This window comes from Grammomys surdaster, unplaced genomic scaffold (assembly GCF_004785775.1).
Source record: "Grammomys surdaster isolate TR1022 unplaced genomic scaffold, NIH_TR_1.0 147, whole genome shotgun sequence".
Taxonomy (NCBI): domain Eukaryota; kingdom Metazoa; phylum Chordata; class Mammalia; order Rodentia; family Muridae; genus Grammomys; species Grammomys surdaster.
This window is the reverse complement of record NW_021604605.1, coordinates 1,287,463-1,302,872: the sequence shown is the minus strand read 5'-3', so window position 1 is coordinate 1,302,872 and position 15,410 is coordinate 1,287,463. Positions and strand designations below refer to the sequence as shown.

The 15,410-nt window shown below is 45.6% G+C and overlaps 1 protein-coding gene across 1 annotated transcript in view; it reads right to left on the bottom strand.

The window, feature by feature from the left end:
* The window catches only part of Gpc4 (glypican 4), a 110,183-nt gene extending 97,074 nt beyond the window's left edge, over positions 1-13,109 (bottom strand). The window contains exons 1-2 of the mRNA XM_028764987.1: positions 13,093-13,109; positions 12,479-12,667 (exon numbers count right to left, since the gene is read on the bottom strand). Coding sequence (XP_028620820.1) covers positions 12,479-12,638 — 160 coding nt within the window. The 5' untranslated portion in view covers positions 12,639-12,667; positions 13,093-13,109. The remainder of the gene's footprint in view (positions 1-12,478; positions 12,668-13,092) is intronic.
* Positions 13,110-15,410: the final 2,301 nt, after the last annotated feature.

Here is a 15,410-nt window from a genome sequence, read left to right as displayed (position 1 = left end):
AGTGTGACTAGAGTAGAGCCAAGGGCATCACAGAAGAGAGAGAAACTTGTGACAACCAAAAGACACCTGAGAGGCAGACACCACAGGGCTTCAGAAGCTCTCAGCTTTACTCTGGGGTCGACGGCACAGGGAGCAACTAGAACCTTTATTTAGATTTGATGTGATTTGGTTTTGTGTATTTACTTGATGATGGTGTGCACATCATGGTGGACAAGTGGAAGTCAGAGGAACACTTGTGAGAAATGTGTCTCTCCTTCCACCATGTGGGTCCTGGGAATGAACTTAAAGTCATCAAGCTTGGAGGAAAATGATGTTAACCTGCAAGCCATCTCACTGTCTCCCACTAGAGCCTTTTGAGCAGAGAAAGTAATGTGACCTGAGTTAAGTGCAAAAAAACAGGAACACACTAGCTGCTGTGTTGAAAGCCAAGGACACTGGTGATAAGCCACTAATGAATCCAAGCAAGAGGTGACAGGCACCAAGATCAGTGTGGCGGTGTTTGAGATTGATCAGAAGAAGAGTGCAGGTTCAGGACCCATCTTGAAAACATGGCCCAGCAGTAGGTACCACAGAAGACCATCTAAGCAAAAATACATACCATCCGGTCACTGGAATCTTGGTTCAGACCATAAGAAAAAATGGGTGACCGGACTGTTGGTTCAGAGCATAAGAGAATGGATACATACACACACTTACATGGGGACGTTCTTTCTTTTGCCTCTGTACCTGAATGAGAATGTGGCCTCAGAGTGCCAGACTGCTTAATGATCAATTACCTGACTTCCTCCCACGAGAATAGTCTCTCCCAAGGGCATCCAAGCCCAGTGGACCTGAAGCAGCAGAGCAAAGAGAGCAAAGACAGTTAGTACCAAACTGAGGGTGAACAAGGCCAAACATTAACCACATGGCAAGATGGGGGTATTTCATTCAAGCGCAGTTTAAAATAAACTCATTTCAACCCCCCTTTCTGCCATGCCAAGAAAAAAGAGAAATCTTTCCATGGAACCAAGGCACTAACCCACTGACTTCCCTGGAGAAGGAGCAACTGTGAAGGACTGTAAAGATATGCTGGTGAGAAGTTTGTCTTTTCTTTGTTTTTTTTTTAAACCGCCTTATCAAGGGGACTATTGAATAATTAAAGCAATTTTTGACAATAGTAGATAAAAATTCAACTATAAATTGTAAATAATGTAATGACCGCCTATTCTGGCATGCACATGCACGCACATGCACACACACACACTCACACACACATATACACTCACACACACACACACACTCACACACACACACACACATACACACAGAGACTTCTGTGAAGTGACTGCCAGAAAAATGACACTCCCACTCAGACTGGACCATTGCAAGTGGGAGCTGCTAACCACATGCTTTCCACTGCTGTCTGCAAGGACAGAGTGCTTTGTTTTTGTCTCTGACTAAACACCAGACTGAACACTCAATGGAGACAAATGTGTGAGAGAATAGAAACAATAAGAAAAGGAGAAAGAAAAAAAAACCCTCTATGCTGGGGACTTCAGGCTTGCTGAGACGCTGGTGTCAAGGAGTTGGGGGAAACAAGGGGAGCCCTATAGCGCAAATGCAACCACTTCCAGCCACTCCAGGAGACAGGAGCTGGATGGTTCAGAATGAAGGCTAGCTGGGAGCAGGGCTGGTGTGAAAGCCATGGTAGTGAGAAGTCGAGATGAGGGCCTGGGTAAGAGGAAGAAGGAAAGGAACACCTAATAGGCAAAAGCAAAGCCAGGCAGGCTTCAAAAGCTCATCTGCGAGCCCAGAGCCCAGCGAGTTGCTGCTCTTGCTGAAGCAGACAATGTGAGATGTCTCCTGGGATTAAAGCAAACCACAAGCAATGCTGTCCTCTCACCCCAGAGCAAACCAAGCACAGCACCAACACTGGATGTGGAGAGGAACAAAACACACTAGGCTTTGCCCTGTTTCTTTTGGGCGCCAAGGTCTAGGTAGCTGCAGTAAAGTAGAGTATGTGGCTTATAAATGGCAGAAGTGAATTGCATGCCACCAGGAGGCTAAGAAGTTCAAAATCAAGGTACTGGCATATTCATATTCCATGTCTGGTGAGGACCCACTTCCTAGTTCACACATGCCAGGCTTCTCACTGCTGACTGCATATAACACATGCTCAAGGAATCTCTCTGAGGCCTTTTAATAGAGACACCAACCCTATTCAAAATGCTCACCTCCTTCTCAAAAGTCCCACCATCCCAATACCATGAGCATGCGCAGTGTTCAGCTCACAATATACGAACTTGGAGGAAGACAAAAACATTCAAACAGCGCAGGTTGAATAAAAACGCCAGTTCCTAGAATGAGGGCTGGGCTCAGTGATGCCCAGCCCTGGCCTTGTAATTATGTGCATAGCCTTAGGGCTCCACCCTCAGAATCACCCCCCCCAAAAAAAACCTATTCACAGAACTACTATAAAACTTTAATAATTCCTGTACTTTTGGAAATCACAAAACATTTCTCAGCCAGGCAGTGGTGACACAGGCTTCTAGTAGCAGCGCTTTGGGAGTCAGAGGCAGGCAGGTTTCTGTATTTGAGGCCAGTCTATGCTACAGAGTGAGTTCCAGGACAGCCGGGACTAGAAACCCTGTCTCAACCCCAGGGGAGGAGGGGGAAAACATTTCTCAAGAACCTACCACTGGGCTACCTGGTATGACAGAATGTGTCTGGGTCTCTCAGATTGGGTCTAACAGGGCAAAGTGGGCTTTCTTTTTGAAAGGCTCAAATAGCTACAGGGTTAAGTATCCTTAAATTGTAACGTTTCTTTTTTATCATAATGCATTTATTTACTTAGTTTAGTAAATGTTTAAAAGATAAACCAATATTCAAATATTTAAACCTCTGAGAGCCAGTTTTCTTGCGTCTTGTGACTTTAGGTCAAAATGTTGGTTTCCCAAACTGGTCAGAGCAGGCAATTCATCTAACTTGGATGTTCTAGAGGATCTTAGAAGAGAAGCTGGAGAGGAACAAACTCATAAGCCAAACGCTGTCAAGTGGATAAGCCATTACATTAATAGTATACACTCTTAAACTTATTGTAGGGGTGGGAAGCTGGAGACAGAACTCGGGGCCTTGAACACACTGGCCAAGCACTCTAGCACAGAGCTTTAATCTGTTTTTGATTTTTAAAATAAAAACATGAGCCAGGTAAGTTGGCGTGCACACCTGTACTGGCAGTACTGGGGAAAATGAGACAAGAAGATGGCAAATTGTGGCCATCCTGGGCTATAACCAAAAGACCTGGCTGAGATGAAAAGGGGAAGGTGAGGGAGAAGTGGAAAGAGAGAAGAGGAAGATGGGGAAGGGAGAGAGACAAAGGAGCATATTGATTGGTTCCCTCACTGGGACCCTGGGTATTCTCAATAGGCAAAAGTATAAATTAACTGAACCCCATCCCGTCCCCTGCCACTGCCTTGAAAGCTTTCATTCACTTTCCCAGGATTTCCAGTGGAACTATCTCAAATGTACTTTCTGTTTTACTTCAGAACATATCAAAGGCAAAAGTTCCTGTCCTAAAAAGGATGCTTTGTGGACTGGAGAGATGGCTCCCTGAGCAGTTAAGAGTACATGCTGCTCTCGAGGAGGACAGGTGTCTGTTTCCCAACACCCATGGCAGGTATCTTACAACCACAAGTTCCATGACAGGGACCGACACCTCTGGCCTCTGAAAGCATCTGCCCAATGTGCACAAGAACACACATGCCCATAATTTAAAATAATAATTTTTTTAAAATCTCTTAAAAATTCAAGGGTGCCTCAAAAAGCCCAGATCAACAAATTGATTGTGTGTTCAGCTTCTGGTCACTCACCCAGATTCACACTAACCTCTTCATTTCCATCAGATGTCAAGTTTTAGGTTTCTCAAAAAAAAAAAAAAAAGCTTTCTATAATACCCTCTTACCTCCCAGCCAGCACACTTACAACAACTCATCAGCCATAGGCTAGGAAAGCAGATATACTTTATCTCCTCCAGTGTAAATGCTATTTCCGTAATCTATTTGCCTCGTTCAGATGTAAACTCAAAAGCTTGATTCCAGTTTTACACCTTTTGGAATCCCCAGAGCCTAGCATACTGCACTGCTCAATGATTACTGATGATAAAAGTTCTGAAGGCCTTTGCTCCGAGCAGAATGCACAGGCTTTCTGACAGCTGTCTCCATCATTTAGCTTTTCCCACAGTTCCCACATTCCCAGCTGTGTTCTGGATGCTTGTGCCGAGGAGAAGCCCAGGGATTTGTTGTACTTCTTTTTCTTGATAAGACACTTGAAGAGAATAAACACGTGGCAAAGAGAACATTAAAGTTGGGAATAAAGAGATTTGGGGTTATTTTACCAATAAAGAGAAAGGGAAGAAATATCACCATGCACACTGACATTTATTCAATATATGACGAGAAGGCTGGATTCACCCTAATTCCCTCCAAAGTGCTTTCAATGACCTTATGTCTCTACTTCCAAAGAGTCAATGATTCTGGTTTGTGCTTGAATCTTGAGTTTAAAATATCTTTCCCCAAGTTTTTAATAGGCATTCACTTAACTCCAGACTAGCCAAAATTAAAGCAAATATGCCTAGTGTTGCAATGAAAGCTTTTACCTGAGCCAATTTCATTGGAAAGTTCAGAATCTCAGAATCACAGCAATTCAGAGATGAGATGAACCTTAGACATCATTAATAGCAGTGATTTTTAACTGCAGATAATCATTAAGAAAAAACATACACACAGAGGCCTAAATTCCAGTCACTACTGCTGAGTCAGGAGAACTTGAGTTAAAGGCCTACTTCAGCTACAGAGTGAGTTCAAGACTAGCCAGGGCAACTTAATGAGAACCTGTCTCAAAACAAAAAATAAAGCCAACAACAATATCACAGAGGAGTGGAGCACTTTGCCTTGCACGGAAGGTCCTAGTGTAGGTTCAATCCCTAGTGCCAGACACAGGGGGAGAGGGAAAGGAAGGGGGCAACCCAGTCAGCCAAGACATAGCCCCACTCATCAGTGTGCTTTAAAATCTCCCTTAAGTGATGCTACAGTACAACGTGAACTGACAAGCACTAATCTAATTCTACATTCTAAGACCACCCCAACCCCTCCTTTTCAAAGAAAGAAAATCTTCATCAAAACTATCAGACAACAAATTTGTCAGAGTTAGGCTAAAACTACTCATTCTAAGAAAGCAGGCCCTCTCCGTTTACTTCTAAGGCACTAGACTTGCTTTTCTCCCTCAATTAATTTTCCATCATTAAACCAACATCCCTACCTATCCCAAAATAAATAGACATTTTAAGGATTCTCAGCTCCGGTATCCCGTTCCATAACTTTTTTAAAACCTAAATTATGTATGTCTGTTTCCTAGCATCCAAATGCTTTTATTGATCGGATTGAATGACTAATACTAGGGATGGAATCCAGAGCCCTGTGCATGCTAAGCATGTGTTCTATCACTGAGCTACACACCCAGCCCTCTCATGATCTTTTTTTTTCTCCTGGCAAGAAACCCTGGGTGATTAATCAGACATGATATGCCTTTAAAGAAACCATATTGCTTCTCCTCTGGAAAGTTGAGCTCCACCTACCTTTTTCACCATCTTGGTAACATGAAGGAATTTTCAATCTACCTCACAAGATTCACCGTCAATTATCTTTTGTCTCACTTAATTTCTAGTTTGTACCTGCCTCACCATACCTGGTGGACTTCTCCTGCCCTAGCCTCTGTTTTGTGAGAGACGTCTTTTTTCCCTGAAGCAACTTCTTTCACTCTGCCAGTTAGTCATGCCGGGTTCTTTTTTTTTTTTCCTCCTTCCCCCAAGCAGCTGGTCTTTTTGATGTCTGGCACACATTTATCTGGGCTTCCAATAAGATGTTTTTACATAGTTTCCAGGCTTCCTGGAGGTTATTGACTTTAACTCTTCCATTCAATTTTTCCCCTAATTTCGAACATTTGTTAGAGTTTCTTTTTCAAAAGTTGAATACCTGGTTGATGGATCTCTTTGATTTTTTTTTCTCTCCCACCAGATTGCTAAATTAAATGCATCAGAACTTAAATATAATATTTCAAATTACCTTTGGGATGGAATCGCTTCATGAATTCTCTGCACTTTCATGTTCTCCCTAGTAAGCAACAGATGTTTCACGGAGTGGAATTGGAAATGCTGTTACCTGTTCACATTTTAATGTATCTGCTTATTTATATAAAACATTCTGATCCTGTTACTGTTGGTGAATATAACATTTACATTTTTGGTAAAAAGCATAACTCATGTTCACTGAACAAGCTCGATGCTCTAGACCTAACATGGTAATGTGCTAATGTGCTCTTCTAAGTATGCAAAATCATAACCACTTCAATTATTTGTTCCTAAACCTGTATCTCAAGGCATAAAGGAATACAGAATTCTGAATCTTTTACAAAATTTCCTATAACAGGACCCTGGTGAGATGCCTAACCAGGTATAGGTGCCTCTCTGATCACTTGAATCCAATCCTGGGGACCCACATGGAGACAGCAGAGAATCAACACGCCCAAGATATCCTGACATTCACAAGCTCATCTGACTATCTCCTCAACCCCAACTTCCTGCCACTGCCACATATACACACAAATAAACAAATGTAAAAAAAAAATGTAAGTCCCTATAATGCTCAGTTATTAGTTCAATAACTGCATTTACTCCCTCAAAGCAAAACAATCCTCTCGAGATAACATGAACATATCATGGAAATTTATTCTCAATTTTTTCTTATTTTAAGTGTTTAGGTCCAAGATTCTTGAGAGTAGAACAGACCAATGGAATTGTTATATACTATGGAAGTATAATGCCATTACAGCACAGGTACCATAGATCCATATGCATGAGACCCTCAGCTGGAACATACTCATTACTGGTGGATACAGAACCCTTGGAGAGTTCAGCAGTGACTCAATGAAAACAGGGTGATTTATGATACCTTGAGCCACAGAAGCTCAACACAGAGGGATGACTCTGTCCAAAGTAGCTGACAACAGCCAAATCAAAATAGGAATTTGAGAGGCAGGTAGACTTGTTAAGAACTATTTAAATAGCCTCCCAATAGATCTGCCTACCTTTTTCTCTTGCCTCACCAACTTCTTTAACTCCAAAGTGTTGCTAATTATCTTTCTAAAACAACATAAACCATGACATTTCCCTCCCTAGGAACCCTCACTCCCTATGGTCCAAGAAATAATGTATATTCCTCCTACTATGGACTCTATGCTATCTATAACTGCATTTGACATTTTGCCTGTTGAAGAGGTGACTGAATCCTCTCTGCTACAGTGTGAGGACACTGCTGCTTAACTTAAATCTCTAGAACTTCCAAAGGAACCAGGAACCTCCCATCTTAGCACAACATAGTGTATATTTTATTCTAGATCAAAGAGGACTTGGGTTCCAACCCTGCCTCTGCCACTCACAATCTATACAACTCTGAATGGAGTTCTTATTTAATTACTGTATTTACTTACTTCTATAGCTACAGGTGTTTCGCCTGCATGTGCCTGTGTACCGTGTGCCATGGCTGGTGCCCTTGGAGACCAGAAGAGGGCGTTAGAGCCTCTGTGACTAGAATTGCTGACGGTTGGTGCTTGGAATGGAACTCAATGCGCTTTTAACTGCTGAGCCATCTATCTCTCCAGCCCCAAGAATGTATTTCTTAATCCTTTCCAATCTCAGTTTCTATGGGTAAATTAAAGGTGATAATTTTTGACTGCTTAGATGATAGCTGTGGCCTTTAAATGAGAAAAAGTCCTTAGCATGGGTCTGAACCAAAAGAAACTACACAATAGCTATTAGCTATTATAAGGCAAAAATGTATTTTTGTGAGCATATAGGAACAAGACTTGTGTTACACAAAATAATTAATGTTACTGGGGAACCAGAGAAGGATACTTCAGACTGAATCAGACTAACACTGATGTTCAGAAAACAGAAATCTCCCTTTTTCCTTCCTCAGTGGAGTCTCCAGCTAATCCTGAAATTGCATGCAACCTGATGTGAATCAAATAAAGGTAAAATAGTAATTACACTGAATCAAACATTTTGTATTTATACATTCTAAAGGAGATTCCACTGCTAAGCCAGAACTGTTACTAAGTTCTCTTTTTAGCACACCCAGAAGACAGGTGCTTTAACACTGAAGGGACAGGCCCTGGGGTTCAATAAGACCCTCTCAAAAGAAACACAGAGAGCCAAACTGATAACGTCAATAGATTAAAAAAAAAATCACAAGGTCAGTAACAAAATCCAACCCCAGCTGTGGTGCATGCTTTTAACTCTAGCATTTAGGAGGCAGAGGCAGGAAGATCTCTGTAACCAGTCTAGTCTACATAGTGAGTTCTAAGACAGCCAAGGCTACATCATAAAGCCCTGTCTCAAAAAATAAAATAAATGAAATAAAATAAAATAAAATAAAATAAAATAAAATAAAATAAAATAAAATAAAAATCCAGCCCAGCTAAATGGAGGAAAAACACAAATCTTGAAACATACTTTGTCTTATATACAATAAAATTTCAGTATCTCACTCACTCCCTTCCCCTCTGTCCTAATATAGCTTAAGTAATTCTCAGAATCCTTTGAGATACATATATGGCCATTTTCAAGTATAGTTACATGTTCACAGGTTCTTTGCGCATAAAGATAAACAGAACAGAAACAATGACTCCAAGATCACAGTGACTGGTACAAAGTTCTCCTTGGTATCATTCTATGTTGCTGTGAAAAGGGACCTTTTACAAATTCAATACTATTTCTAACTAAATGCCACGCTCTTCAAGACAACTCCAGCATGCTATTAATGTGCTAGCTGTCACATATCCTAATGAAAATGGTTAGGATTTTACAGAGCAGGGCCTGAGGAGATAGATGCCTCAGGGCTTTAGAGCACTTCTAGAGGACTCAGGTTCAGTTCCTAGCATCCACAAGGTAGCTAACAACTGTTTGTAACTCCAGTTCCCTCACACAGACATTCTTGCAGGCAACACAGCAATGTATATAAGGCAAGCCTTTTAAAAAACATTTAGATATCATAATATTTTATACTAACAAACTACCATTACCTATTTAATACTCCAGTCCCACTCCCTTTTCCTTGTTTGTGTTTTGTTTGTGCTGGGGATTGAATCTAGGGTCTGGCACATGCTAAGCACATGCTTTACCTCTTAGATACCCCCCAAAGCCCACAATTCTCATCTCACTCACATGGTACTTATCACACTTCGTGGTGCATTCCAAGTATGTGTGAATGGCTTATCTCCATACTACCAAGCCCGGTGTGGTTTTTTTTTTGGGGGGGGGGGGAGGTGATCTCATACCCTTCTTGTTGCTTCTGTGATGCCAAGCATAGAATATTTCACATAACAGACACTCCAAAAAAATATGGCCAATGAAAGCTATTAATTACAGATGCTTTGTGATCATGGCATCTGGACTGGAAATTATTTGAGAAGTACTGAAGTCAAGCATGTGGGCAATGCGGGATCTCACTCAAAAACTCTGGCAGTATGATAAACTTCCTCCCTGACACCCTCAATAGAGCATCAAGATGGTTCCAACTATGGTCTATAACTGAGAGCCCGTCAGAACACCAAATCTGCTCAAAGTCTTTCTAGACCTCTAGAAGGGCAAGTGCAAGGCTATCAAGAATAAAACTTCAACTAGTGGGGTATATCTCAAGGGTGAGAGTGCTTTGCTTGCATAGCATGTACAAAGCCCTAGGTTCAATCCTCATCATTCTTCCCAAACAAAATAAAACATTAAACCTGGATTAGCCTAAGGTTCAGTGAACTGGTCCCATAGACATTGCAACCTGCTGCCTATGAATCATCTTTAGCTCTGAAGAAAATCCATACTTCTCCCAAGTAAAGTGCTTGGCCACTAATTCATTCAGATCTAGCTTCATGCTAAGTCAATACATTGACTTCCTCAGAACTGCCTCCCCGAATGGTCAAACTTATCTAAGGATAGTCCACAGGAGATGAGGCTAATGTGAGTCACTGGGGAGGCCAGGGTGACGGTAAAGATCACCCTGCTTCTATACCAGCCATCTAAAGGTATTTGCTGGGGTCTGTCTGTGTTGTGACAGTGTCCTAGACTCAAATGAATGCCTCTAACACTCCACATTTTTGAGCCATTCAGTCATGCATTTTTGTTATTGTTGAAAGTGGTGCGAAATTGCACTGCATGAGCTAAAGTCCTTGGTGGTCTTCCAAGGATTCCAGCTAAAAAGGCACTTCCTTTGTTCCTCAGGAGAATGCGGTCCAGTAGGTCACTGAAAAGGGGAAATAAAAGCAGCAGCCCTGGGAGGGAGATGAAGGACAAGACAAAAAGAATAAAATGTTTTGGGTGTGAGCACATTAGCTTCCATTTCCTGCTGCTGGACACTACTAACTCCCTATCTTTTGGAGGGGAGGGGGATGTCCAGATAGACACTTATGCAAAGATGTACCTCGGGTAGCTTCCAGTGCCCATGACAATCAAGGGGAACACCCAGTGTCCCTGACCACCTTTCCAACTTCATTTGCCATTCGATGTTGGCTGGGGAAGATGCCCTGCCATCTCTAGAGACTGCGCACCACAAACCTGAAGGCCTTGGGGACGGTGAATTCATAGCCCACTGCCAAAATGCCTCTAGTCTATCTCAGAGGCACATATTATTTGCAAAAGCAGATGGAAACTTGTCACTGTCCCATTAAGTGCATAGCTAGCTGCATGCCTCCTTTCAGAATGTGGGAATGACAACTGTAACCTTCACGCCAATCATCTCTGAAGCACCCAGGCCCAAACAGCGCAGGGCACAAAAGACCTCAGGTCTGACCTGCAGAGCCCCCAAGCTTCTGCGGCTGCTGGTTCAATTCTCTTTTACTGGCAGGCAGGAGGAAGAGGGAAAAGAAAGGGGGCTTTTCAGAGCTCTACAACCAATAAAATCATGAGGCTGGGAGGACATACTTGAGTTCCCAAAGACAGGCAGCTGAAGGGCAAACAGCCTTTCATCAGTAGCGTGTGAGTTACTTGACAACTGCCAAGGTGCAGTGGACGCCTGGGCTACTACCAACAATTTCTTCAGTTCTATTTCTAGACAGAGGCCGGTTACACTCTGAAAGTGCCCAGCAACTTACAATTACTCTTGTAATTTATATGTAATTGATGACTGCACTTAATCTCCAAGGTTATTAATAGCCCTTCCAAAAGATGACCCCCAAGTCTTCTTAAGCCTTTGGAAGTTCCTGGTTAAAATTACAGTATTTCCTTTACTGGCTGCTGGCCCCCTGCCTGCCCCACCCGGGCAACCAGTACAGCGAGGCAAAGGCTCACTCTGTACACTTCCATGAAAGGTTCGGAATGGAGATTTGGCCTTCGGGGCTCGAGTCTCTAACTCCTCCGTTAGGTTAAGCTGGCCAAAAGCCAGTTAGATTCGTGGCTGCTTCTGAGCCCCCGGGCTGAACAAGCTACCTGTGTCGCTTCGGCCGCCAGCCCGCAGGGCTGTGCGCAACAGTTGGCGGCTTCAAAAATCGAGTACAACAGGGAAGGAGGACTCGGCCAGGCACTGCCACCGGCGGGCCTGAAGACCTCGCGAGCAGGAGGGGAGGGCGTACCTGATGCTGCCTCCCCAGTGCTCCAGTAGAGTTCCCCAAATACCGTACGCACCCCCCCGCAACCCCCCAGTGCTGAAATCCGGTGAACTTTTTCAGAGGCAAAGCCATCTTCATTTGCATAACCATCTCCAAACCGAGATTTAGGTTTCCTGTAATCAGTCCTTTCAAAGGTCTGTAATTGAAAGTGCAATTAACCCTTAAAATGAGGTGAGAAAAGAGAAAAGGAAGGGAAATACCCTTTTTATCCAACACCTTCCGGAAAGCTGGAGACTTCCCAAAAGTCGGGATTTGAAGGAATACCGAGTAAAGCGTTCGCTTTCTAAAGGTGACTTCTAAAGCCCTTGCAGTTCCTAAAAACTAATCCGTGCCCCGGGTGGAAGGGGGGGGGGGGGGGGGGGGGTGTAGGAGACCGTCAATGAGTCGCTCATTCAAGTCGCACGTTTTGCGCCCCTAGGAATCTACAAACTCCAGGAGGTTCCCCACCCCGCCCCCACTCGGCCTCGTAGTCACCCACACAACAAAGCGGGGAACACAGTAAGGAATTCAACCCGGAAAAGGCAAGAGAGCCCATGCCAAGCACTTTGAGGGCCAGAGTCCCTAGTGGCTTCCTGGGAATGAGAGGGCTTGGGTGGGAGGCAGCAGCAGGGGACCTGAGTGGCGCTGAATAAACCGGTGGCCCCCTCCACTCGCAGTGCCCGCTCAAAGCCGGGGCTGGCTCCTGACTGCCGGTTTCTCCCTCTCTCGGCTACCTGGTGCGGCGTGGGGGGCCGCCCCTTTTCCCGGGGTGCCCACCTCTCGGTAATGGGGCGAGTGTAGGATTCCCACCTACCGTTGATCTCATAGAGGGGGGCATCGTTCTTGTTGAAGCCTTTGGACACGTAGAGACGTCGCACTTCCGAGCAACTTTTCGACTTGGGCTCCGCAGCCAGCAGCGAGGCGCTGAGCGCGGCCAGGGTGCAGAGAAGCGCGAGCAAGCCTAACCGTGCCATGGTGCGGACCCTGAGCGATGCGCTCCCACCTTTAGGGGACAGAATGAGACCGGGTGGGAAGCAGCGCTGCGGAGCGGGCGGAGAGGCGCGGGAGTCAACACTCACGAGCGGAGCGAGAACCGGGGAGTTGGGAGTTGGTAGTGAAGAAGGAGGAGGAGGAGGGCAGGAGGAGGAGACGCGGGCGAAAAGTGGAGCTGGGCCTCGCGTCAGGCAACGGTCCCCGGTGCCAGGCTCCCAGCCAGGGTGGGGTACAAGGAAAAGGGTGTGGAATGGGCGCGGGACCCAAGGGACTAAGGAGAGGATCGGTGACCTCGGGGCTCCAAAGGCTAGAGGACCCGGGCCAGCTAGCCAGGGGCGAAGGGGCTCAGGGAAAGAAGAGAAGGTGGCAGGCGTCGCAGGAGAGCAGAGTGTGGGCGGCGTCGGCGAGTGATCGCTGGCGCGGGGCTCCAGCTACCTGGCGCTGCTCCGCTCACCCAGCTCGGCTCAGCTCACTGCCCTCGGCCGCGCGGCTGTGCCCTTCTCAGCTCTGCCGCTGATTGACTGGCCCGGCTCGCACAGCAAGGCTCCGCAAACTTGGCCAAGCGGGGCGGCCCTAGGGAGGGAGGGGGCGGGCATGGGGAGAGGGGGGGCGAGCCCGAGACAGGCGGGAGCACGCAGGGCCGGGCCGGGAGAAAACCTGGAAGCTGGGTTGGATCTGGAGCGGGCCAAATCCACTTCCTAGGGGGCCCGCACGGGGCGCGCGGCGCTCCCTCTTGCGACACGCCCTGCTGGGCTCCTCCCTCCTGCCCTCCTCTTCAGAGGCGGGGAACCTGCCCCCCACTCCCCCCACCCCCGCCAAGAGAGGAAAGGGCAGTTTCTTCCTGCTTAAGGGGCCAAGTTTCAAGAGATCCTGGTGGCCTGGGTCTTGGGGCCTTGAGCCCCTGTCTGAGCCACAAGCCTTTCCCCACAGCCACTTGACAGGCTATCCCCGTGGGTCAGAGCAGCACTGAGCCCTTCAGCCCCAACACCAGCCTCCTCGCTGCTGCTACCCAGCATTCAGGGTCACTTCTAACCAGCACCTGGGCGAGGAAGGCACCCACTTACATTACTAGCATTGTTTTGATCCAAACAGCGGGGGGGGGGTGGCGGGCGACTTGGAACTCACAGCTGGGCTGAGAGACTCACCTGGCCTCCCTTGACCTGCATCCCATCACACAGTGTTCCCCCCAAAAGCACAAGCTAGTCCCTCACTCCAGCAATCATTTTCTCAGCCTGCTTCACCCCCACACAGTGTTCAACTCACGCTCACACCCTACGTTCTAATAAATAAATGTAAACGAACTCTGAAACTGACCAGAAAAAAAAAATCACTGAACCTCGAGGAGATGGAGCTAAATCAAGGTTGCTCAGAAAAACTTTTGGCCCCACACTGCCCTGTGTAAGGTATAAGAATTGACACCACGCAGAAAGAAAGAAACGCTAAGAACTAGCACTCACCTAAGGTGAATGTGGCCAAAGTCTTGGGACTCTTGAATGGAAGACCTTAGTGGTGGCAGGGAACGACAGCCCAGGATCTCCAATCCTTCTCTTCTACATTTAGCCACAAGAAAACTGGGAATGGGTGAGTCTTCCCACCTTCCAAGCTTTGTCAGATTCCATTAATGAGTGTTTTTGAAGCTCCCAGGGCTCTTTTAATGAAGGGAACCGTGCAGATTGTGAACTTGTCATTACTGTTGTTATTGTTACAATCTGCTTTAAGAGCTAAGGGTGAGAAGTGCCTCAGACACCTCGGGAGTGTGCTGGGAACTGGGCAGATGAAAAGGGCTGGAGCTTATTATTTGGCTAGACTCTCAATTCCCATAAAATTACATAGGGTGAAGATACGAACCATCATTACAATTATCGCCCTCAGAGGGTTTGTGGAGACTTCCTCCACTGTTCTTTGCAAACCGTGTTGACATGGTCGGCTGTGAGGAGCCATAGAAAGTTGTGAAGCTGTTCTTCTGTAGAGCAGTAGCGTGAACAGACACACTGTGACCTGTCTGTAACTGGGACTTCCAATTGCTTTTCTGTTTGTTTGTTTGTTTGTTTGTGGTAAGGTTTCTCCTGTGTAGCCCTGGCTGTTCAGGAACTCACTCTGTAGACCAGGCTGGCCACTGGTCTCTGGCTCCCAAGTGCTGAGATTTAAGGCCTACGCCACCACACCCAGTTGGGACTTACAATTTTTGATGTCTGGCAATACATTTAATTTATGCAAACTCAGCTCCACTGAATTCCCTGTCATCTTCAAGGAACTTTTGAATAATCCAGGTAATCCTTAAACTGCGGAACCATGAGGTCCTCCTGGCACTGCTAGCGCTTAGCACACAGCACTCTGACATTCATCGATGCATACATAAAGATATTCTTCAGCAAGGGAAATATGATCTGAGATGCAACCAACATTAATAGTAAAATAAAATTCCAAACTGCAGGAAGATCAAGAGTTCAAGACCAGCCTCAGAGTTATAAGAAATTTGTGGCTAGCCTGAGCTACATATGACCCTCTTTCAAAATAAAGGAAAATAAAATAAAACTCTGTGGCAATGAAAGAGAAAGGGACTTTCCTGATGTATAAAAGGGCCGCATTGGAACATTGCCTCCCATAGCAAGAGGAACTCATTTTTGCCCCCCTCAAGTCACTGATGCTCTTCCTCTTGGTGTATTATTAACCAAAACTTGAGCCTTTTCTACCAGAAACAGTAACCTCTGGCTACAGGCAGATCTGGACAAGTCTGAACTTTACCAGGGAAA